The 27,206-nt window shown below is 35.9% G+C and overlaps 1 protein-coding gene across 3 annotated transcripts in view; it reads right to left on the reverse strand.

The window, feature by feature from the left end:
* LRBA (LPS responsive beige-like anchor protein) overlaps positions 1-27,206 on the reverse strand; it is a 390,502-nt gene that overhangs the window by 39,030 nt on the left and 324,266 nt on the right. For 2 of the 3 annotated variants that reach the window (XM_084516786.1, XM_084516785.1), the window contains exons 48-50: positions 19,603-19,770; positions 4,567-4,656; positions 982-1,174 (exon numbers count right to left, since the gene is read on the reverse strand). In XM_084516786.1, coding sequence (XP_084372912.1) covers positions 982-1,174; positions 4,567-4,656; positions 19,603-19,770 — 451 coding nt within the window. The remainder of the gene's footprint in view (positions 1-981; positions 1,175-4,566; positions 4,657-19,602; positions 19,771-27,206) is intronic. The other variant, XM_084516787.1, reaches the window with a different exon arrangement.

A 27,206-nucleotide genomic window follows, 5' to 3' on the forward strand; every position in this document is an offset into this window, starting at 1 on the left:
GGTGGGTGAAATAATACATAGATCTTTCTATTTGCACAAAGTTGAGAGGTAATTTGTAAAAATCAGGAAAAAGCATGGGAGTTATCTGTCTTTTTTTTCAAAATGTAATCAGATACCTTAGCAGGAATTTTAGTGATATGAGTATTACTTTGGTGCAAATATTTTCTATATAAGTTATTTGAGTAGAAACTCTTTTTTTCCCCTTTTTTGAAAAGCCTTTGACCAGATTTACTGCACAGAACACAAATAAAACTATCTTTCAGGGCTTGGGCCTGAACCTGTCATAGCTAGAGAAAAGAGGATGAGTCCCTTTAGAATTGAAAATAGAATGGCTATATTCTCAAGTCCAACACATTTTTTAAAGTATAATGAATTTGATTGATTGCTATGCTAATGGATATCTTCTTTTCCTTTCATATTGACAAATACATAAGCACCTAATAACTTTAGGATGTTTCAGTCACAGAAGAAACTGACTTCCCACATATTTTTATCTTGTAATTCTCATTGAGTGGCTTTAACAGTAGAATATGGTGTTCATAATAAACAAGAAAAAGATAGCAGAAAAGACTTCAGCCAAATTCTGCATGCTTTAGAACTTCTCTTTGACGTGATGTGGTGCAGGTTTCCATCATCTGTTTGAAGAGTAAATTGAAGAGGAATAGTGTGACTGTTTATTATGATCAAGCAGTGATATATTGTTTTTGTCTTCCTGCTTATTTCTTGATGACATGGAGGGATTTTTTTGAAACAGTTTGTTGTTACACTCCTTTTGTGTGCCACATATCTCACAATTCAATAGTTCAGATTACCTTTTTAAGGAGAAACTAAGTCCATATGTGAAGAGCACGCCACATCAGTGAACGGGGCTTGCACTTCACACTTTAAATTTAAAACAGTTTGGCAGCAAATTTTGAAGGGACAGTAGATGTACCACTTGATTGCAGTGATTTCTTATGCTACTTATTTTAATTTACTTACCGGGAAGATTATGCCACTTGTTTACAGCAAATAGCCTATTTGCAGTAACTGTGATCACAGCAGGGTTGGTCAGACCTGGCTGGGTGTTGGCTGCTACATGAGTGACAGGGGAGTTGGATGGGAACTTTAGAACCATGATAACATCCTGTTGAGCTTGGTCTGTGAACATCAATGGACTCTGCAGGAGGAGATACTGTTGAGTGCACACAACAAGAACCCAGATACATGGGAAAAGAAAACACGGGGAGGAGAAGAGAAGACAGGACAAGAGAAGGAAGACTGCATTAAAACCCACAAGATCCAAAAGCAGCTGCAGTGAAAAGCAAATGCAGTAATAGTGAAGAGGCTTATGGAAACGACCATTTTAGGTAGAAATTCTCCATGTACACAATTAAGTTGACTGCCTTGCTGAATAGGGATGTCTAAATACAGGCTTTGCTCCAGATCACTGAAGATTACACCAAAAGTTTCCAATCACCTAACTCTGCCAAAAGAATTCTCCTTCATATATATCTACAGAGATAGCATGTCAAGGAAAGCAGTGCCAAACTAGGAGGGAACAACAACAACAAAAAAAGAGTAAGCAAAAGAAATTCCTGCTCCCAGAGACTGTCTCAAGTTGCATTACATTGGCAGACTACAATTCTTTACAAGCCAGATGAGAACATAAAAGCACATTAAAATAAACAGATACACACATAGACTAGATATATGTTCTGTATATATTTCTGGTGTACAAAAATAAGATTTATGAATGCAAAGCAGAAGACTTCACTGCAAATGTGTTTCAAAGGACAAACATAATTAAATGCAGTTGTAAAGAATATAAAGTGGACGTGATTACAGACTATCCTGTGTTGTTTCTAGAAATACTAACGGGAAGGAATGAATCCAGACTCTCATTTTCACCATGATATTTTTAGGGTTTAGGTTTTTTCATTTGATAAGTTGAGAAGATTAATAACTTTTTTTAACTAAGATCTCTAACGACAGTGTGAATGTCAAATCAAAATATCAGGGACCCGAGAGATGGATGTCAAGCAAAGGAGGAAAAGCAAATGCAATAATAGTGGATTTGCAATTGCGTGGTGTACCTAAAAAAGAGAACTCCACTGAGATGTAGAAATACAACCATCCTAGCGACCAGTATCCATATTGTATTTGTGTTCTTCTAGTATTTGTATTTTTCTAGAAATTGAAATAGAACACAAATGAAGTGTTCTTGGCTATTTTCCACCTGCAATATTTCATTACATATATGTGTATGTAACTACATACATTTAATGTATACTTATACAGAACTAATAAGAAAATTAAATAGATTTGCATTTTTATTATCACTCCTTTTTAAAAAGTTATTAAGAGTACTTAGAAAAACATATTGCTCTATGAATTCCTATTTACAGTCTTTGCATAAAGGTGTAAATAAAAGCAACTAATAAGCTACCCAGACACCCTTCTGAGCAAGTGGCTAAAAGCCAATCAATATTATGAGTTAATCCTCCCTGGATGCTCATTCAATTAAAGGTGTCAGTAATGCCTCATCTGATGTGGCCTCAATTAAATCCAGCTATCTGATGGTTGAAAACACAAGGGGATACAGCAACAGCAGCAAACCCAGACAAATAGGCAGCCTTCGTGTGACTGCTAATTACTACACCTGGTGTATATTATGGCTTGTGCACTTAACACAGCACGTGGTAGCTTTCAATTCGGTTGTATTCATGCATACAGGCACATACACAGGAAAATAGAAAACTCGGGAAATAATGCAACTAGAAATAATTTAGAATGGTGACAGGGAAAACATCCTTACTGCATTTCAGCTCCAGGAATGCTACTTTTAAAATGCTTACTACAGTGCTATTATAATATCATGTATTAATAACCACAAGACTAGTCAAAGCAAGTGGAGAATTAAGGTTTTTTTTTCTGTGTGTAACAGCCCCAAAAAAACACTGTAGTTAGAAATGGTTTACTTCACAAAATTCAATTTTTTCATTACAGACTAACTCTTGACTAATTCAGCATCATGAAAAATATTATGATCAAACCACATAGACTGCTTCCTGGCATGAGATCTATTTATCTAACAATGGGTCTGACAAACATGTCAACAAACAGCTTCTCAAGTTCCTCTTCTTACTGAAACAAGTCTCCGTAAGTTACTGCATGTGCATGGTACACAGCATCATGACAGAGGGGGACACATCCAACGTATAGACGTATGATGAGGATGCTTGGGCTCCCCAAGATCCCTTTTGACAGAGCTGTTCTGAAAAAGAGCCCCTTGGCTGCATACACTGCAGGTCATTGCACTGGTCTGCTGGCTCTCTCCTGCCCTAGGACACCACGTGGGAGGTACACAGGGCCAGCAGATCACAGAACAGCACAATCAGCTTTGTCCATCCAGTACATGGGATCTGAGGGCAAAGCCAGTCTACAGCACAGCTGTCAAAGAGTAATGTGCACATGCTGCACAAACAGTGTTGGGAGGGACAGTCAGCTGAGCAAGCTCCACGCACAACATCTTTATATATTTGCATTTGAGAAAGGTTAGTAGCTCAATTTGACAAAGAAGTTTTCATTTCTTAGACTCTTGGATTGCAAGGTTTTTAAGCTACTTTGGACAGATTTCTGATTTTTGTGTTATTTTTCTAAAACCATTTGAACTTTTGATATGTTTTTAATCTAATAACCTCAGTCAGCCTGTGTAGGACATAGAGATCATGTTTTACAGAACATACATGAAGAAAATTCCTTTATTTCTTTATGTCTTTCGTTCTCTCCCTCTCTCTCTCTTTTTTTTTTTTTTTTAAATACATTTCAGGATAAAACATCCATCATAACAATAAGGGAATGTAACCTTTTGAAAAACTTGTGAATTAGCAGACCATTTGCTCCACTTGTCACAGTATCATTTAACATACTTAGTTCTGGATCTATGACAACACAAATGATATTTTAGACCCAAGGACTGTACACAACATGATATGGAAAGTAATCAGTAATAAAATAATAGTTTGTATAATAAAATTATATTAGACACAAGTAGAGGTAAAAGGGAAAGCATGCTAATGCTCACTGCCTGGATTTTATCACCCTAGCTTTACTGCAAAACACATTTAGTCACATTCTTTGCTATGTAAGTTTCAGCTCATGAATTCCTAGTAATCCTGGTTTTAGGGGAAAACCTATGCCTGGGGGAAAAGACAAGGAAGTTCCACCTCCTAAATCCATGCTTCTTGGGGAATCTGCCAAAGATTAACTAAATTGTCTCCATGATGACTGGCTCTCACCTGTACAGGTATGGTATTAACAAAATAAACTGATGAAGTGTTCTTAGATTACACTGACAAAAAAGGTCTGTACTAGAAATCAATACAATCCTTCCAGCAATAAATAAAAGAATAGTTAAGCATTGCATACATTCACAGTCCTACAGACTCGTAACTCATCTGCTCTTTTTAATAACACAAGTCCATGACCACATAAAAGAAATGCAAAGTAGCAGGTACTGTAACTGTAAAATAGCAAAGGAAGCGAACAGAATGGCAGGTCACAAAGAGTTAATGTGGTACTTACCACCTGCATGGCAGAACTTCTTGGAGGATGTGGTTCTATGAGCAGTTGGGAAGGGGTCTGTCCAAAACTTCGTATTTGAGCTTCAACAGCCTGGAAAAGGCACAGGCAGGTTTGCATGTTAAGAGGTGCTAATTACAGGCAATAGAACCATAACTGTCACCTGAAAATGTCATTCCACACTTCTGGCTTGTTTCATGTTGAAAATCAACCCCGTGTGTTCACTGTGGGGCTAAGTGCTTGGCACTGGTACTAAGAATGAGGTAATCATTTTAGTACTGTGGATGCTATTTCCATGAGAAACTCTGCAAAACCTCATCCTGCTCAATGATATTAAACAGAAACCAGCTATTATAATCAGAAACCCTCTTTATTGGCTCCATTTTTCCTTTCTAACACTGGCTTATCCTGTTTGTATCATAACTCAGACACAAAAGTTAATTTTTTAAAAGTTTCTCTATGTATTAAGCATTCTACTTTTTTTATTTAAACTGCATCGCCTAGTTTCAACAGCAAGAACTACAATGAAAGCTACTGCAAACTATGTTTTTAATTTTCATTTTTATCCCCCAAAAAATAAACAACAGCAACACTGATACTAAATGCAACTAAAGGGGAATGTGAAGATATACTGCTTTTTTTTTTTTCACTGCATCTTCAGAAGCATGCTATATCATTTTTTTCTTAGGGCACAGATGAAGATGCCATTTAATGCTTTGTCATTTATTATTTATTTTTGAATGTGTGAACTTATACCAATTGCCTACACATGCCCAACTTGTTTTCCATGTTTCCACCTATTGGCCCACTGGTTCAAATTAAAATCATTCAGCCAAAATTCAACAAGTTATTTTTTCTCAGCCAAGCAGCTGAACTATCCACACGATCATGTTAATCCTACAGAAAATCTCAAGTAATTCATTTTAGATTAATTTCTTTCATTGTGAGCTAAAATAAGTAAAATTACCTTGCAATGGCTGTCAGCTATCAGCTCACATATGGGCTGATATTTCAGTTTCTCTTTGTTGCATGGTGCATCGAGCACTACATTCCCAAAAGTGTCTGGTAATGCTGAATACCTAAGGTGAGGTACTATTAGCAAGTGCTAAAAATCAGAAAACCAGGCCTTTCAGTAAAGTGCTTTAAACGGGGCACTTGAATGGTAGAACACAAAAGCACTAGCTAATTTTTAGCTTTTATAGCAGGATCGTTCTTTCTCTCTGAGATTCTTCTTTTTCATGGTTTAACACTTATCTTATTCTTACAAACAATTATTTTACTTATTAATAAAGATTAGTACTAGGAAACACAGTCGTCTCCTGTTATAGGAATAACATCAAAAGTAGAATGCACCTGAGGCCTTCATATCACCAAATTAATAATGCTCTGAGATAGGAAATGTGCCATCCAAAACAGTACATTTGGTAGGGCTTTTGGAATACCTGAACTCATCAGAATAGGACTTCAAATTACTCTATGGTCAGATTATAACTCTTGCCCATTCTGGAAAGTACCTTAATCTTCAAAGAACTGGTGAATACATAAATTAAGCAAAAGCTCGGTGTAATCTGCCATACAAATGCTGAAATTCAAGGAGTACTTTTTGAGGAACAGCAATATCAGATTCATGAAACACTAAAGCTCAGTAAGGTCATCAGAGCCCCCTTTCTAGTGACAAAACATCCTAAATTAAAGTTCAAATCTAGATTGTTGTGACTTGAGATATCAAGGGAATCACAGTTGCATAGAATTTGAGGTCCCTTTAGACATGTGGCAAGAACAAAGCAACATCTTACTGATCAGCAGCTCTACCCTCCCTGTAAAAAGCCGAAAGCATCCAGATTAAAAGATTTGCCTATGTTTACTTGCAGATTAAGTGGGTATTTTTACTAGCAAATTGAAAATCTGTTTTGCAATGAAGGTGGTACCAGAAGAATATAAGATGCAAAATGTAGACAGTCCTGGATGCAAGTTATTCCGTGCATGTTAAAATCTTTAGGGCAAACCTACAGAGTGTGTTTATGTCTCCATATTTTTTCCATATTACTCAAAATGAATAAAATACTTTTTGAAGCACAACTCCCATGCATTTATTTTAGACAGAGCTGAAAATAGCATTGATAAAATGAGGAAATAATAAGCTTCAGATTTGTTAACTTGCTTCTACATGGACTTACAATCAATATAGATACTTCCATTAAAGAGAATCAGAGTTTTGTGATACCCATTGAATCTGCTGTGTCCTTTAATTTCCACTGCTACTTCTACAAACTATACTCGCTTACATAGTGCCAGTACTAAGAAAGGAAAAATTAAGCACAGGAACATATTAATGCAGAGCATCTCAAATACATTAATCATAACAAGAGCACATAGTGATGTAGAACAAAAATCAGATGTTAAACTTGCTTCAGTCAATGAAAAATCAGTGGTCAGAACACTATTTTTCAATGTCTAAACCTTGAGAAGCTCACCACCATCCATTAAAAGCTGGAGGAGACACAGTTATGATTCCACTGCTTACTCACACACTTGATGCTCATCATTATCAGATGAACAGAACACACTGCAGCAGCAGAACAGCTATTCATCTCCCAGCCTGCCTTAGAACAGAGGATAATCCCTCCGGGATCTTAAAAGAAGTATAAAATGTTCTGCTCAACCAGCGAGTAAATAGTCATTGCCTATTTTCACACAACTAGTGGTCCATCACCACAAACTGCTGACTGATGGGACAGTTTTTTTGCCAAAGCCTATCTTAGGGGACCAAAAAGTCTCAGTTTTCAGTCTGTATGTAACAGTCTGTTTCCACATCCATGTTTATAATCTAACTGGAGTTTGGGATTTACAGTTTAGGCACAAACAAGTCTTCTAGACTCATTAGCTTCCATTTGGTCCTCACATACTTTAAGAGAACATGCATTTCTAGGAATACAATGGCCCACTGAAACAGTCTTTCTCTTTCAGCCAATGGAAATGGGAAAATTCACATTTGGATCACATCCTACCACAGGTAAAAGTTTGATAAAACATCAAAATTGTGTATAGAGTACAGGCACAGATAGTGGCATCTGTATGTTCTCTTTACCACGCATCTTCAGAGATCCAACAGAAATTTGCAGAACTTGAGTAAAAATCAAGGCAACAACACCTGAACAATCGTGTCTAGACATTGCAGCTGGAGTTCAGCATAAAAACCTCTTGCATTCCTTTTCATTACTAATAAAAATGTAAAATTTTTTTCTTTAGCTTCAAGGCTTCTTCATTCTGACCAAGACACTGTACTAGCTCCCCCCAATGATTAGTTCCTTGTCACAGATTGTATTCAAAGTCTATCCAGATGTCAACAGTACATGTTCTCATATCTGATGATGTCTCAGTCAGAAGGATCACATATAGAAGATGCAAGATGACCTCCCTCCAGCAGCAGAAACATACAATGGTGGTGAAGCTAGAATCAATCCACATTCTCTCAATTTACATAACAAGAGAAAGAGAAATATGGGGGCATTTTAGTCACCAGATGTCACTCAGACTTTTATTCAACCTGCCAAAGAAAATCAGCTAGGAGCACCGAATGCTTTCCTCAGAAAGATAACTATTATTTCCTTTAAGATAAAGGAAAAGAACCTACTACTTACCAGAGAATATACAATAAAATGATCATGGGTCAAGAAGCCATCAACTTACTTTCTAAGAAATTATAGCCCGGCTTCTAACTTCATTTTCTTGAAAGAGGCATTAATAGCGTTAGTCAGCATTACTAAGAGATGGCCAGCCTCTTCTAATGGCAGAGGAAGAGGAAGTATTCTGACACTGCTGAATCTCTTAGAAGCATACAACTTTTTGATTACTATAGGCACAAATATTTGGGAAATTTTCTATTTTCTATTGGAGGCACTGTATAACTGGAAAGGAATAAGCTTTGTTGAAAGATACCTTTACTTCTACAAACTCTTATCTCTGAAAGCATGCTGCATACCACAAAGTAAAAGATAATATCATTCAACATTTTGTTTCACTGCTTCTCAAATATCTCAGTAAAATAGCTTTCTTCCTGTTAATCCTCTACAAAAACAAAACTTTGGTAAGGCCAGAATTGTTCCAGATGCTACAGCAAGAAGTAATAAAATGAAACAAGCTAACTAACTCTTTACTATAATTCACACAGTATCCATCTCAAGCCATGTATTAATATGACAAACATTGTGTTTCAAATGTTAATTAATTTGTAAGCACCGAAGTCATAAGCAAATTTCACAAGTTAATATTTATCTGATTACCACAATACAGTGTTCCTACAAAAATCTCCTGGATTATCTCCTCTTTTCTTTGGGGTTGAGAAGAGGAGAGGGGGGAATAAGGAAGCAAATTAAAAGAAAAGGAGCGAAAAAATAAAACTTGCTGTAGCTATAGTACAGCTTTTGGCTACTGCTTAACACAGATCTTTTCAGTCTCTGAACCTACCCTCTAATCTAACTGTGAAGCAAGTTAATTCAACAGTATGCAGTACCCACCAAATACGGCTGTAAATTTTTTGGGAAGGAGGGTGATGGGGAGGTTGAACATATGGATGCAGTTAAGGTAAAAACAGATGTTTGTTACTTTTCTTTGCAGCAACACTCAGAAACTAAGTCAAAATTGCTTTTTTTTTCATGTTTATGTCTGAAAGAACTATAAAATTAAATATGAGGGAGGGAGGGTGGAGGGGGAACTGCAGTGAGTGTCACAGAGAAAGAATGAAACGGTCTCTAGTTTTGAACTCGAATCCTGAAATGAAGGCCTGTATAGTTAAAAAGCAAGACATACACCATTTAACTCTAGATTTAAAGACCCTTAAAAGAGACCTAACTCAGAGTGGCTTTCATCATGCATGCTCAGACACAAAGCACCAAACTGTCTAAAGAGTCTAAGAGCACACCATACCCATGTTAAACTGCACCCTATAGCTTGAACGCCCAATTACAGGTTACACACTTATCGTTACAAAGAGGCTACTTTCTGTCAGTGTGTCTTTACATATCTGTATGTGAGTATTTCCAGTTACTTCTCAATTATCAGTAGGATTTAAATGCCAAACATTTGAAAGCTCAGGTGAAAAAACCTCATGCACTGCAACATATATTCTTTCAGAATGTGTGTTAGGAACAGGAAAGGTTTGGGGGTTCATCCTCCTTCCTTATACCCATTATTTACGTCCAGAAAAAAACAGCCCTCACAAAAATAATTACTTTGGCTCTCTGCCGCTCCTACCTCACTTTTCAATATTCAAAAAGGTTTACACACATGTTTCTCAGTGATTTCTATTGGCTTGAGTGATACGCAATTATGATTACTTGTCTTCCCTCTCCTTCCACCCAGATGTTGCTTTGCAGCACCAGAGAACACAGACCATTTGACAGGTTTCCCTTCAGACAGCGAAGCGGAATGGCTTAGCAGCTAACCGACTAGCTCCCTTCCCCGTGGGATGGCGATTAAAATCAAGCTCCGATAACAAGTGATCAGAAAGCCTCTTCTCACCCGATAGTCACTTACGCTTCCATGGTACGGTTCTTAGCTCAATTCCTCACGGACTGCAGTCCTGATAACACTAGCCAGAGAACAAGCATGATTCATCCCAATTAGATAAAATTGCTGAAAACAGGCTGAAGATTACAGAAGAGAAGCCTGTCGTAGTACCCTCTCCCCTTGTTTCATAACAATCCCCATTAGATCAAGATTGTGAAAAATGGGCAAAATGCTTTTCTGAAACTGGCAATGTATACACTTGCTGACTGTACACCTGCCCTGGGGATATTGCACTACACTTGACCCAGGGAAAAAATAAAGCACTCAAATGTTCATATAGGAAATTCACACACTCACATCAACTGTTCTCAAAATACAAGAGGCCTAATTTCTTCATGCCAAAACAGAAAATCCTTCTTTTGTTTTGACCTCACAAATCAGACCCTTTTCATCGAATCATTCCAATTATTTATTTTATCAATTGAACTATGCACTTAATGTACTGTTTAAAAAAAAAATTGCCTCTCCTAGGCTTGTTGTATAACAAATGGCAGGGGAGGAAGGGAGCAAGGAGGGAAGGAAGGATAAAGAAAAGAAAGATCAAGTGTTACATACTGTTCTGCAAGTATCATTAAGCACACCTACAAAACGTTTGTGATAATGGAGTGTAAAAGATTTCTCTTGTAGCCCACTAATGCTGTTACTACTTCAGCTCAAGTAGCGTGGGTCATGGCTCCAGAGCTGAAGCATGGGCAGAAATACTACCGACAGCTGTGTAACAAAACCGAACAGGGCACAACACGATAAAATGGTATTAAAATGAAGAAATGAAAGCCATCAAATATAAATGAAGCATACATTTATTTTTTTTTCCTTCCTTGTAGCTTCTTTGTGAGAATCACATCTTTTGTATTATTTTTTTTAAAGTTTCATCTGTGTCTCTGTTCAAAATACTGTTTTTGCCTGGAATTTAGGTTACTAGTCCAGCCACTTGCTGGTTTTTAAATCCAAACTACCACAGACACCTGGAGGTTGGGCTTTTTTTGGATTTTGTTTTTGTTATGCTTTTTGTCTTAAAGCTATTTGAGATTCAATATATGAGTATTTTCTCCTGCTTGCATCATGAAGAAGTACAGAGGGGAACACAGAGTAGGATACCTTCCTTCCACCATGGCTTTAAAAACAAAAACACCAATCCAGCTCTTAAACTGCATCAGGAATTTTTCTCTGAGAATCAAGAAAATTAAGTCTTTTTGTCCTGACAAACCATCATGACAATTATATGGCAGTCATTAAAGTAAAACAGGAAGTAATCACAGTTTGTGAAAATATAAATAGATTCCCCCTTGGGGCCACATAAGTTGCTCCAATCTGAATATATACATTCCAGGCATATTAAACAGAGGTCTAGCACGGCCTCGCTGAAATCTCCAGTTCATGCAGCTGTCCGTCTACAACAGCGTAATCCCAGCTGCCAATCTGAAAGAAACCAGTTAGACAGAGCAGACACAACCAACAGAAACAAATGTCACTCAATAATGTTCAGAGGCACTGGGTTCATGGATAATTTCAAACAGTATCTCTGTCTGGAGCACTGATGTGCTCACTCAAAACACCTAAATCTTTGGCTACTGGAAAGAGGCAGATAAAAAAAATAGAACTAGAAAAACAGGTCTGGAAGTACTTCAAAGAGACTGACAAAGTAAAAAGGGGAAAGAGTCTAAAAAGAAAGTTGAGACAAATTTAAAGATCTGCAAATAATGCTGGATTCAGTACAAGCAAAATCCTAAGCAGCTCTGGGGCTAATTTTTAAAAGTCTAAGTGTCTCCATTTTATGTGACCACCAAAACCAAAATTGCCTAATTTCTCTATTCACTACAGCACTGAAGTTTTCGAGAGAATAACTCATTGCTTTCATTTAGAATCAATAATTATTACCTAGAAAGCAGTGGCATTGCAATATGCGTTACCTGGAGACTTCACCATTTTTGGCATTGTTCATTCACCCCTTTAAAAAGCAAAGAATAATCTTTAAAACTTGCTTCCTACATACAGTCTAGTTAGCTACTTAGCTGACTCCAAATTTTCTGATATAAAACCTTTTCCTTTGGAAGAAAGCAATTTGTTCCACTCTGTTAGCATTCCATGGAGTTTCTCCAAATTCGATACCATTTCTATTTATTAAATAAAACATTCTGATATGAGGGATGTTAATACATCCAGCACCCAGTGATCGTAAAAACCCTTTGCATGATCACCTGTTAGAACCTGTAACAAGTGTGAACAAGAAACAACTCATTTTGCTAAGCTAAGCTAATACATATATTTAAACTAAGGCACAACAAGATCAAACTATCTGTTTTCAAAGTATGGAAAAAATATTATCTCAGAGTTTTCTACAGCAATTTTTTTTTCATCTAATAAAATGTAATATTAAACTGAGGCTTCATTTTTGGACACTGATTGAGGAAAAGCATCTTCTGCATGACCTCAGGTTTTAGCTACTCACAAAGCAGCTATTTTCAAATATAACTAATACAGTTATATTTGCAGTTATAATGCAGTTTGGTAAATAAATACACCATCTACGGACACAGTGGGAATATTCATGAGCTAGACAGGCTAGACTACAGTTTGTGAATACAATGAAAGCACTCCAAACAAAATTTTTTAGTTTCCCAACTGTTGTACAAGGTGTTGATTGGACTGCTTAAGGAACCTGCAAATAATCTAAGGATGCTGGTAAAACCAAATTAATGAAATATTTGTAGACTGTTTGTCTCCATGTTTGATTCAGGCTAGATGACTTAGTCTGTGAGAACTGTAGCTATTATACACTAGCATACCTCATTCTTTCCACATAAGGAAGAAAAAAAAGAAAGATTAAAAAACAATCAAAGGAAAAACTTTCCCTTCAAAAAAGTTGTTTTTGATAGTTTATGAACAATTCTTTTTTCCACTTCTTGTTTACCTTTTTGATTACTTGTTCTTAAATGTTGGCCAACAAATATGTCAACTATCTAAGGCTGACCAGCCAGGCACAAATGAAAATGAAAAGAGCCCAGGGGGTCTCAAAGCCTCTCTGGCTCTGATAGATCCACAAGACAGGTCAAGCAAGAAGAGGTAAGGGAACTGACTGCACTGAACATTTCTATTCTTTGAATTACAATCGGACTGAGAAAAAAAGCACTCAGAGCCAAAGAACTTACTTGCACGAGTTACCTCTTTCCATAAACCTTTACTATTTTTAGTAAGCACAGTTGTTTGATTCTTATTTTGTTATTTGGGCATCTCAGTCCTACTTTAGATAACTCTAAAATATCAAACTTTTTCCTCTTGGATACAAAAGTAGAAGCACTAAATAAAAATAGAATCTATTCTGTAATGAAGAGAACATTCAGGTCAACCATTTTTCTGGATTGAAACCTAGCTGAATATTTCTATGTCTGTTTCTAAGCAATGTATTTAATACATAAGTTAAGACAAAGGGCAATAAAACCCCATTTGTCATGTCAAACTCTGGGCTAAATAGAATCAAAGAAATGCCGCACCTCCCAGATATCACAGCGAACACTTGATTATATTCAGGTTGCCTGTTTACTCAAACACCACAGATAAGTCACAGTGAAAGCTGAGATGTGAGAATTCATAGGTAAATAATATGGGCCAGTGGCAGTGCTGGTGCTCTTGTTATTTTAATATTCCTTTTCAACAGAAGAAAATACTCTTCTTGGGAGAATCCCAACATCTCAACCAGCTGATTTCATGCAATAGAGGGAACTGCTCGCCTACAATGGCAACTGAGGCTCTTATCTTCACTGTGCTATTTGTCTGCGTCTCCCATCAGATCAGCGTTTGCTTGCAGTTGACAAGTCCAACTCTCCTTAGCCATGAAATCAGTATGCTTACTTCAAATATATTCTTCTTAACTCTGGTTGCATACAATATTTTAATACTGATTTTCAATTAGAACTAGACCAAGTCTTAACATTTATTTGGCTTTTCACGCTGTTCCTGTGCTGCACAACGTCAAGCATACCATCTGTGCAACACACTTCTGGCCAGAGATGATTCAGTGATCATTTCAACAACAGTTTGAATTTTGCCTGCATAAATTCATTACTTACTGAATTCAACACATTTAAATTTACTGCTCTGTGACAGTATTTTATAATCACTTTATCCCACTTTTTAAAACTCATCACAGCCACAACAAAGACTGTTGCCCAACCTGCTAAAACCAGACTGATCATTTTCCCAACTATTTAGTAAATGTTAACTATGCTATAAATACAAATTGTGTTTATACTTTGTGAAAGATTCACTGCTGTCAGAGTTCTCCAGCTGAGTTAGAGCTGAAATATGCTATTAACTCCCACCATGAGCACAGCTAAAAGAGAGGCCAAAAATGCTTTCTCTGGGATAAGATATCAGATCTGCTACTGCTGTCATGAAACCGGGGTCATGTAAACTAAACATCCTTGTAACTTCTTTTGGAAAGCACAGAAGTCTCTCAAATTGTAAATATTTAAAAATAAAATTAGACTCATAAGAGAGAGGTCTAAGATGCACAAAACTTACCCAACGATATTAATCTGGGGTAACATTTAAAAGCTATTATCCATTAAATAATTTATGCCATATGCCTTAAAACAGAAAATAAAAATAATAATTTCCTCTCTTTGTATAATCAGAAGTGGCACATTGAAATAACATACCAAATGCTATGTCCAAACTGATTCTTCACAATTTCTGAATCTCCTCAGTTCATATGGAAATAAAATATCAATGGTAGAAAGAAAGGTGTCGATAGAATGGAGAAAGCTGTGCTTCCTAATGTTAAACAGACTACCTTCCTATAACAAAATGGTACCTTCTTTCTAAAGGAAGAAGTATAAAACAACTGAATCATCTAAGGCTAAGTGCAAATCACTTTGTAATGAAAGTACGTGGGATAGTAAATGGATGGGTCTTACTCTCATGTTTTTCAAACTATTACTGCTAATTCTAAAATCATCAGTCTTTCTTAATTACTGCCTACAGTTATCATGCCATATGATATTTTAAAAATTATTCAGAGAATACAGTTAGGTGCTTTTTGATAAGTATGGTACATAATTTTGTATACCTCCTGAAGCTGAGGGGCTCCTGTAGTAAATCAATATATTCTCCAAGTAATTTTTAGCCTTCTGGCTATAATCTCTTTTCTTTAAGCTTATCTAGTGTTTATGCTAGCCACAGAGGGGTATGAGTGGAGAAATGGACTTTTAATTATAAACTCCAAGTGGAGCCCAAATTCATGATGGTCAACCCTTACTCTATGCTAGAGACAATAGAAATTTTTATTCTTCTGATGAAGAAAGTAATAGAATATAAATTACTCCAAGATACAAATTATTTTCTACAGATTGTGCTTCACTCCTTCATCAGTTGCTTGTCTGAATGGCATAGAACTAATTATATCTTTAAAAAAAAAAAAAAAAAAAAAAAGGCAAAAAAAAAAACTTGGACAGCTGTTTCAAAAAGAGAACAGAATTTGTGATAAGAAGGTGATGCGAATTCTCTCCAGAACCGCTGGATGACATTTATCTGTAGTACTGTGACTTCTTGCCTCTTCCATGCAGGCACAAAAAACCCCTTCACAGCAAATCTTATGATTGCAAGTTCAGATCAAAATAGTTTTTTCAAGACAGAGTCAACAGAAAGTAGTAATATAGCATACTTCTGCTGGCATATACCGTATTTTCCACAGGAAAGAGATGTGATATTTACTGCTTGTCAACTAACAGCAACATCCCTTTGCAGTTGGAACCTCTTTCAGCGAGATACACAAATACAAAGATCAGAGTTGATGACAACACTGTTAAAATGGCTTGAGGAAAAAAAGAAGTGGATGAAGGAATGGTCTCTGCAGGGATGACTTGTGCACAGATATGCCAGCAGATGTACTGGATCCCTTGCCTTGCTTCTCCAGTTGTTCCCTTCCCCCACTGGCTCCAGCTCAAACCCTCCTCTCTTGATCTGTTCCCCCCCCTCCTGAGATTTGCCTTTGAATTATGCAAGCTTTGCGCTCCCCAGGGTTTATCTGCCAAAAGGTAGCATGTGGCCCATGGTTTGCATTTTAGTTTAAAATTTTCGATTATAGCAGTCAGATCCTTTCAAAATACTTTACATCCTTTATTCCCATAGGCAGAAAGAATGGCAGGAAAAAATTGTTCACAGCAGTATGAGAGGATGTAAAAGTTCTACATTTTCAGTTAAAAAAAAAAAAAAAAAAAAGAAAGAAAGAAAGTTGGAATATGGTTTTAATCAAGTAGTTTTCCTTCCTAGACGAGTGCTTCCTTCTTGTAATATATATAACCTGACTGCCTATAAAAATAAAGGTGCCAGTTGGAGCCATTTAGGAGACCTAAGGAAATTCTGCATTAACCTGAACTCCTCCACTCCTCAGTTCCTTCCACTATTATTCTGTGTGTGGCCTCTCCTGATGAGTTAGGTCATCGATATCCACACACATATCCGTGAAGATACTTCAGAAACATCACGGGCTTCTCATTACTGATGTGGTCCAGGCTTGGCAGCGTATATACTCAGAGACTATCTTAGTGGAGAAATAGCCAGGGTTTGAACACATACTATTATTTCCATATGATACCTAAGCCTGGGTAACTTGCAATATAGAGGTTTATCCTTTTTTCAGGTTTGCAAAGAAAAATATATATTCCACTACAATTTTCAGGATTTAAAGCCCCAAACCTTAAACTTTATCGCAAGGAGAAAGCTTAAAGCATCCTTTCCAAAACCCAGAAATCTAGAATAAGATTTCTGGTTTAATACTTGCTTAATAAACAGACAGTAAATCTGTGGTGTCATGCCTGCCTAAAAATACTATTAATTGTCCAGATCAGAAACTCATTCGGCCTCTAACCGGGAATTTGGTGGAGAAAAGAAGAAATATTTTCTGGCAAGCTGACTGAAGGAGAAAAATAAATGCTGATTGAAGCTGCTCGGCAGTACAGAATGTTAGCGCAGGTCCTTAGGGAGATGGATTAGTAAGCAGGAAGAAGGTGAGGCTGTCAAAGGTGCATGATAAATTCATTTAGCACATAGATATAGAATGATTATGCACATAGATATACACACAAGCAGATTTTTTATTACTTTCATCTTTACTCACAAGTAAAAACAGAATAACTCACCATTGGTGATGACACTCATTAAATCTCTTTGCATGGTTATCAATATCATACCAGAGCTGATCATACGTACCATTTCAAATTACATATACACGTGTATACAATACAAAAATATGCTATTAAAAATAAATGTACGTAGGAAAGGATGCTTTACTAAACAGGAATCGTTCTACTGTTGGACTATCCTTAGACCTGCTTAAAAATAAGGCTGAAAAATGCTAAATAAAGATATTCTATTGGACCAATCTTCAAATAACTCAGAATAAAAGTACTACAGATAACATTCATTCTGCTGTCTGCATTTATCAGTACGTATTTTTTACACCATCAGTAGTGTTTCAAAATTCTGCGTCTGCTAAGCTACTCCGTTATTATGAACTCAACATCAGTGATTTCTCCCTCTCCTGTTTGCATTTTAATACACTACTCAGTTCAGCCAGTACAGAACAAATCAGAAATAAGAAACGTAGAAGTGACATACAATAAAAAAGCCATACTCAAAAGATTTTGTAACAAAATATATTAATATATTTATAGAGGTACAAAATGCCTCTGTAACTGAGATAATCCACACTTCCAGACAGATTTGTAACTACTTTGTTGGTCTTAAATTAGTGGTTGTTTTTTTTTCAGGCTATGACACAAGGAAAAGAGATCACAGTTACACTGATAATAGAGCTGCTCTAGAAAAATTCAAAACTACGTAAAATGTGTGTCTGGAAAGCTGCTCTTTTGATTAGTATTACTTCAATTTGTAGCTTCATCATTTCACTTCTTTAAAAAATAGTAAAAAGTTACATTTATGTTATGTTGTGTGAATCATAAAAAATAAAACCAAATAATAATATAAAATATCTGAAGACATACTCTCTAATCTATATTTCCCATAGGTGTATCAAAATTAAGAATGGAGACTGAACTAATATTAATTTTTACACAATACCCAGTCTATTTTTTTTTTTTGAGCTCACACTTAAACCTACCACTTCAAGAGTCCAGTAAATACTATTACAATGTAAGAGTATTTCCTTATCAGTGTACAAGGAAACATTGATAAACGTTATCAATAAAATGAAACAAATCACAGGGTGAACAGTATCAACTAGTATCTGTGGGCCAATAACTGTTTCAAGCCTGGTTAATACAATTTTCCTTAAAAGCCAAGCATTCCAATATATTTTTTCTTAGCTCATTGGAATGCAACGATGTGCAATGTCTGTGTTTTAGCTCCAAGTGGGCCAAGATGAAGTCTGCAGACTGATTGCAGCCCAAATAACACTGACAACCAGCCATAACTTCTGCCAGTAACGCCAGTCCTCACATACCTCTACATGCCCTGCATACCCCCAAGCCTTTCCACTGCCCCACTTTCCTGCCAGCCACAACCCACACTGTTGCTATGACATGACTTTCTCTACAGAGGGCGTCAAGGTTTCCCAACAGTCAGATGGCTGGTATGTACATTAAAAATAGTATTATTGAAAAGAATTATCACTTAATTCTCGCACGTTCTTTCAACAAACAATAAATGACAAGAAATTTACCCTAGGACTAGTCTACAGTTCTACAGTGAACTTCAAGCCTAACATTTTTAGTTCCAGTCTACTGACTGAACAGAGGAACTAAAACCTCTCAAAAATAGCTTTTAATCACCCTCCCCACACCCTCTTTTTTTTTTTTCTTTTGGAAAACAGCTATTTAGGTGGAGGAGGGAGTTGTTTTCAAGCCCACAGTAACATTAAGATATTTTATCAAATAGATTTTCTCAATGGTGATGAGCCTGAGTAAAAGACGCAATCTTTCTACAGTTCAAATATTTACTTTGGCTTATCAAAAATACAGGACAAGTTAGCATTAATCTGATAGCAAGCTAAATAAAAATAATGGAAGCAACAAACTATAGAATGCTTGAAATGTAATCCATATGCAGGATTGCATTAAAAGACAATTGTTAAAACTGTGGAATTTAATTCAAAAGTGCAAACCAAATCAAGATTGCCCACAGCCTTCTTCCATTAAGATCCTGCATTAGTGGGAAAAATGACTGCCCTCAGAGCAAATAAAGCAGTCCTTGAACATTTTTTTATTTTCATAGTGGTGTGGCTGAATCTAGGTGCACAAAATTTAAGGACAACTTGCATGCTTGTTCTGATTTTGCATGCTGTGATGACTGGTTCAGGCACCTTGCATTTGTCTGGCCTGTAGCCAAACCACACGAGAAAGCAAAGATTTGAGCATTCACTGGTAGACCTAAACAATGCGGTGTCTTTGCACTTTCAGCAGTACCAAAGGTTAACACAGATTTTGCATTTCTACATTTGAAGTACAAACTTACCTCTCTCAAAACAGGATCTGTTATTGAACTTAAATTAACAGCTCCTTCATAAGTCAAATAGTAGAATACATTCAGGGACCTAGCAGCCTCTGGCCCTTGCTGTTTGTAGCCAAAAATCAGATCAATCCACTGATGGAGCTGGCAGGAAACAAACTCACTTTCTAACGCCTGTAAAAAAACACACACAAAGTATATAAAGTTGAGTTTGGCAGATGGTCATCATTTCTTAGTAGTAGAAGCGTATTTTCAATAGCATACAAAATTATCTTAACAAGTCTCTGTACAAAATTGATAACAATAGTTTAAAATTATATTATAAAAAAAAAGGCTCCGCAACAGATGACGGGGTCTCCTGACTAATCCTCTTCTACTTCCCGCTCACTGTAAGATCTTGTTTACACTATCATAGTGGGAATAAGAGCAAAGCAGTAAGTGGAAAGCATTTGTGCATTTACAGGCAGACGGGCTATGTTCTCATGAACTCTCAAGATACAGTTGTGTTTTTCAATGTGTGATCTTCACAATGAATAATAACAGCTTGTTAATCTGATTGTGACATACGGACAGAAGACTGACAGAATCTGGGGAAACTGAACTAACTAGGAGTGTTAGGGTACAAAATATTTACATGCTGAAATATCAGCCTGCTAATACTTTTATGCATTTCTTGTATGTGTCTTTTAGACAAGCCTTTACAGAAATAGTATTAGGATGCTGAATGATAAAGCCACTTTCCTGAAGATGTTATCCAGTTACAATCCGATCCCCAAAACAAAAGCATCTAAACAGTAATGATCTCTCCATAATAGTACTAGAAATAGTTCAAAAATATTAAAAGATAACTTAAAAATCATTGTAATCTAAAGAGTTAATTCACCTAGGTTAAATAGCTAGCAGGATTTGTTTCCACTATTTCACACAGAGGATTCAATATATTTTTTATTTTAATGAGTAGATGAAACAGTGCAACAGAGTCTGATAATCTCTTCATCTAAAGAAACTAATAGCATTTTCCTTGTAAAGGAAATTCCTAATTTTGAGTAGAGGAAGTTAAAATTAATCTGAAAACCAAGGAAATCATTCTGCAAGTTGCACACAAAAATGATGGGTTTGTTTCATTAACTGATGCCTGAAAACAACATTTAAATTGACACATAAAAACAGCAATTGTCTTAATTTGTGTGGTGCACACCACACAAAAGCCCTAAATATGTTCAAATTAGAGCAAGCTGCTTGATTGTCACTGCAGCCTCGTGTCATATTAATGCATGACAAACATTAAACCATACACTTAAATGGCAATTTATATCATTTAAATGTTTACTGCCACGCCAGATCATCACTCATTTAAATGTGACTTTCTGACAGCTAATTTCAGTTAATTTTCCTCGATTCACTTAATTAGAACTTTCAATCAAGAAAAGACCTGTACATATCTCCTACTTCATATCATTCTTTTTTTCATTATTGTTTTTTATTAGGATTCCCAGCTATTGAAGTGCTGAAAGCATTCTTTAAAACGAATTACCATAAAGGATAGTAACTCTTTGGATGATCATATGGAAATACCCTATAACATATATGCTTAGACAGGATTTTTCATGCTTTTTTAAATTTATTTTTCTTTTTTGTTTGTTTTTAAATTAAAAAAATGTTTAGACTCAGACACACAATTAAAACTATAAAAAACCACACACAGGCCAATTAAAAATTAATGATTTCAAAATTGTTTAATAAGATAAAACCAGTCAGGAGTCTCATGAGTGTCCATAATACTACAATGTGCAGCCATAAAATCCTACAGGGCTCAGCAAATGACAATGATAGGAATTAATTTTCTTGCTACCCTGCTAAAATTTTTTAACCCTAGAACATACTTAGTGTTATCATTACAACTATTTAGTGTCAGGAAAAAATAGTTTTAAGGGCCTGTGACATTTTTTTTTTTTTTTTTAAATATGTATTTTTAGTGTGTGCAGAGATTGTTCCTTTTTCCTTTTCCTCAAAAGCTAGATTTGTAATGGGTTGTACTATGCTCACAAAGCACCTGGACATGAGCGACTAACGGAATATCATTCTGCAATCTCCACAGATTAACAGATACCTAAATCTGACTTTTCCTAAAAAAGCAGAACCAAAACACACCCTGCCTTTTCCTGGAATGGTTGGTAGCCATCTGGAAAGTCCTTCTCTTTTTCAAGTTTAAAATTAATTTACACTAGTAATTTAAACAGATTCAAAACTAGACCATTCTCTTTTATTTCTCTTTTCCATATTAGGCCATTTTAGACCATCTTCTTCATTTGCCAAATCACAGCAACAAGGGCTAAACAAAAAATGACTACAGTCAACATCAATACCCAGGGCCCTGAAGGACAGACCAAATATAGCACACAAATTCAGACGATAAATAAGCTTGCCTGTCATTTCAGATACACAGTTAAGCTGTTGGTCACAGGGAGGTGCTTATTCTATGATCCCACTGATGGAGGAACAATAGTTAGCAGACTGTACACTGATTAAAGCAGATTTGCAAGGTAAACAACACAAGGTACCAGAGTGTGATGTGCATTATAAGCACACTGGTATATACTATTTAAGAGGGGCACTGCTTAAAAAAATAAAATAAAATAAATTGAAAAATGAAGTTCCAACATGCATAAAGTGCTAAAAAGGAGTTCTTTAAAAACTTTTTACTGTTAGCATTTGCCCCTTGCAAAACTAAACCATGGGTATAGAATGCTAAGCATTTAGGATTACTTAAGCGTCTAGGACAGACAGTGCTCATTAAGGCTCTAGTTAAATATGGCATGCAGCTATGGGATCGTAGTATCCTTCCCAGGCTGCTCTTAAAGATACCCAGTCAATTGCCAGCACTCCCACTGCAGGCTGAGTACATCATTTACACCCACTGCATGCTCATGGTAAAACACGTAAAACAAGAAAATCCTCTAAAATGTCCAGCCTACCACAGTAATATTCAGTCCTATTGAGTTATTGTAAAATAAATCAGTGCCTAATGCCCAATTGTTAAGGAGCAAATAAGACCATGAAAAGACTGTCACGTGAAGCCCCAAACAAATTGTCAATTCTGTCCACAGGGACTCGTATTAACTTTGACAAACTGTCTTGGGGTTGATATCTGTTTCTTTAATGAGATCTATTAGGCAGAGACTAAAACACTTGAGATATGCTAAAAAGTACAGTATACAGATGTCAAACACAAACACCTATTAGTAACTTTCATTTCTCCATTCCCAAGGTAGAAACGTTTCAGAAACATGAAAACATTGAAGCTTTGATCTTAATAGGAAATGCTTGTTTATTCATAAATATTTTGCAGATGTACATCTGATATCACTAAGTGTAACTAAAATTATTTCTTTGAGAACGACTCTGAAATGCATTATTTTGTCTGCATCTTTTTATGCCCTGTTTTCTGAAAGGAATGAACGGAGAATAATCTCAAGCTGAAAACTATCAGTGCTACATCGATACAAACGATCTAGCAAAACACAGTCAGAGCGATGGAATTACAAAACTAGCGCATTAGAAAAGATTCCCCCACCTTAATAAATAAATAAATAAATAAATAAATAAATAAATAAATAAAATGAATAGAAATACTCTGACCATTTATTATGATATATTTTCCCAAACAACGTTATACCTTTGGAAACAAGATTTGTACCTGTAAAATAACTACCATGGGCCTTTGCCCTCTACTTTCTTTTCCCTTATATATCCGTATACCTATAAGGACCTACAGCATATGAAATTATGTCTGTTAAAAATGAATACATACTTGAGATTGGGATGTTCCAGTGCTGAAATCAGATGAAAGTATTAAGTGCATTTCTTTTCACTAGCACAGATATTTATTTATAATCAAGCTGTTCAGAAATATAAGACTACAGACTTGCTTGCTTTGTTCCTATGCTGATTAAAGTACTCATGCAACACTTATTCTGAGAGACAGCAAAGAAGTCCTACCTATAAAAAATGTGTTTTATGTAGTTAAAATTAAAGTAGAAACTTTTGATTAGACAACAAATCTGTTTCTCAAACATGAATAACCTTTCCTATTCATTCAATTATAAAATATCCAGGAAAATACTACATTGGCTAGTAAGAAATTACAAATCTCAAGTACAAGTAATTGCCTATTATCTCAAAGAGGCTAAGTATTTTAATTTCTCTTTAAAGTAAGGAATTTCCTTTGTAATACTAAAAATACTTTCTGAAAGAAAAAAAAAAAAAAAAACACTTTACATTTGAAAAATATTATTGTATGAACAGAAAAGCAGGAATTAGGATTTCACACATTTTTAACACAAACATAATTTTGATGTGCAAAATACTCTTCCTGAGCAACCACAAAGCACCCACATAACAGAAGTACGAGGTAACTACGTTAAACTCATTAAGTATGTATTCTGGCTTGGTAGTATGGCTGTGCACATACTTTTGAAAAAAAAAAAAAAAGAGAAAAAAACAAAGAAAAAAACAAACTGAACATGTTGGTTTGCACATATTGCATGTGCAGGCTTTCAGACACTAGCTGGTAATGCTGCCTTAACATTGATATATGACCTTTGTAAGTTACAATGAAGAAGGCTGTTTTTTTCAGCCTAATTAGAACTGTTTCAAATTTTCCTGCTAAATATATGATAGAAAGTCCTTTCAACTTTTTTTTTATTATTATTCTAGAATTTCTTTCCATGTCAACTTTGTTCCAATCAAAATATGTTTTGAATTAAATGATTTTGATTCAATATGTGGATCACATTTCACTTCTAAGATTTAAAGTCCAAAAAGGAAAAGTTTAGGCTGTTCAAACAAAGCAAAAGCAGCCACTTTGCGGAAAGCTATTCACATTTACCAAGACTGACAAATTGTTTGTGTGCACCATTAGGTCTAGTTTCTGCAATAGTTGCCAGATTTCCTGTCCTCCTAATAACACATTAACTCTTGAAGTGCTGGCTTTATCTTTTGAGGTTTCTCCGTGACCGCTAGTGTTCAGAAGTAAGCTACTAACCACACAATAGTGTTTCACCAGAAGCACTATTTGATCACTTGGGTATACAGCCGAGAAAAAAAAAAAAAAAAAGTATAAAAATCTATTAGAAAGATACTCCAGCCTGCCTTGAAGATATCATGAGGAAGAAGGAAGAGGACAGCAGACATACTAAGGAGAAAACTCAAGAGTTTTGCATGAGGTAATGCAAATTTCAAAAGGATGAAACAAACACAAAAGTTTTTACATGATTGCTGGTTTCTAACATGCTGCTACATAACTATTCCAAGCAGATTGTTACAACTATGCTATTCTACGTAGAGTTTTATTTAGTGTATTTTGCAACTTGTATTAAAAATTAAATACTTTAGACAGAGAGCACTTATTTTACATCTTAAGTTACATGAACAATCTAATTCCTTTTAATTTATGTTCCCTTTATTTTAAAATGCTGCCCAGAAGTGCACTGCCAATGCATTCTTCATTAGTGTCACAACCAGCATTTTATTTTGTTTTTGTTACTGGTCACCAATACCATGATAAAATAGAAAAAAGAACTCTGGAAAACACAATCTTAATAAATAGTTTTAACTCATGTTTTACACAAGACTGATCTCAAAGAACAAAGAGTATCAAAAACCTGAGAAGGGCATACTTAAGAGACCTCTGGAAGATAAACTTCCTTTCCTGTGCTCCTTCTACTTTTCTGTATTTATCAATAAGGTCCTAAGTAATGACAACAGGGAATTTTTGTGTAATAGTGTAACTGAATGAAAAAGCATTTTCTGGTGAGATACATTCTGCATAAACAGCGTGTAAACAATTAAAAATATTTTGCAATCTAATGACTCAAGATCTCACTTGAATTTATGTAATTATTACCAAAACAAGAGTGAATTAGTAGAATGTTTACCTAAAAATCTTGAGTACTTCTTTTGGCAATTTCTATATGCAGTCCCCAACTGTCATTTTGTAGTTGAAAACAGACAAGTCAGACAGCTGTTATATATTTCATAAAATGAAAGCTACCTTTCCTTTGAAATTCAGCTTTAACCTCAACTGAAATATCTATCACTAGGTGCAGGAATAAAAGACTTAGTTGAATATGAAAACTTGCCCTGAAGCATTCTTAGCTATTCTTCTGTTAAGGGCAGTGATCACCCTTAAAAAAAATTGTATTTCTTAGTATATGCAACTGGCTAAGCATACCCATGATAACCTGCAAATTTCAGAGCAATATTTTAAGGCAAAATTGCTACAATTTACCACAACCAGTATATAGATAAACTGACCAAATGCTGCATTTCTACTGTTAAGTTTCAAAGTTTAGACTCTATCTCAAAGTGTCAACAGTGGAGACATTTACACCATTGCTTAACTTTACTCATGAGCAACTTCACGGCCTTCACAGTAGAACAATTTAGAAGGGCAAAGTGAAGCATCCTGCCTGGCTTGTAGGATCTGTTAAGTTATCTGTTGTAAGAAGAAACAAGCATATGGCTATTAGAACATTTGGAGAGCCAAACTTAAAAACAAGATTCAAAAGATGACACTACAGCGTAAAGAAACCAAAAACAGATTAAAGAAAGCCAACATGCGTGCCAAAAGCAGTGCAGTTATAACGTCACACTGAATAAGTGCTGGTTTGCTCACATTACATGCCATCGGTATACCTTTTTCACTGAGCATGTCCACTAGAACTTGACAGTTAATGAACTATAAATTCACGTGCCAGCTTACCTCACTTGTTCACATATTCCAGCAGTGATGGTTGTGACAATACTACCTTCCCCACTGAATGAAAGAGTGGGCAAAACCTGTCTCAGCCAACTGGCTCCGTAAGAAAACAGATGCTTTTCAAAAGGCATACCAACAATGACCACCTCCTAATAGTTGGATTTCCTCTCAGCCAGAAGACTCAGAAGACTTGTGATAGGAACAAAAAAGGATCGTGAGGACTTTATTAAACTCCCCTACATGAAAAATAATATATAAAAGCCATAATTAATTATGGTCATAGAATCACACAGCTCTTATTATTCATAAGCATGATAATGCTGATACATATGGGGCTTGCATTTGTCCTTCTCTAGAGATACACAGAAAATCTAAACACAACTGGTTAGATAACCATAAACATTTCTCGCTAGAAATGTGGCTAAAAGCAAGTATTTGTAACAGCACAAAGTGCTGCTGATTTCTCTACCTCTGATTTCTCTACCTCTTCCCAGACCTGCATTTTTTTCCATGCTTAAAATGCCTGCTACATTGTTGGAGGATTCTCTTCCTTGGAAAATAGCAACATCCAAAGCCCAAGACAGGCTGGATGAGGATCCCTTTTGAAAAGCCTCGCATACAGCACCAAAAGGAGGCAGGAAGCTCCCCCCTCCCTGAAAATCAACAATCCCTCTCTCAGTTCCTCCAGCACTTGCCTGCATGAAGACTGACAGCCTGGATCTGGAACCTATTACCCATGGAAGCACAGACTGTTAACCACACAGCTGACAGTTGGCTCAGTCAAATTAGTTTAAATGAAGTTTTGTATTAAAAAACCAAACAACAAAATCCCCCAAGATATGACTACATT

The sequence above is a fragment of the Aythya ferina genome (genome assembly GCF_964211825.1).
Source record: "Aythya ferina genome assembly, chromosome: 4".
Taxonomy (NCBI): Eukaryota; Metazoa; Chordata; class Aves; order Anseriformes; family Anatidae; genus Aythya; species Aythya ferina.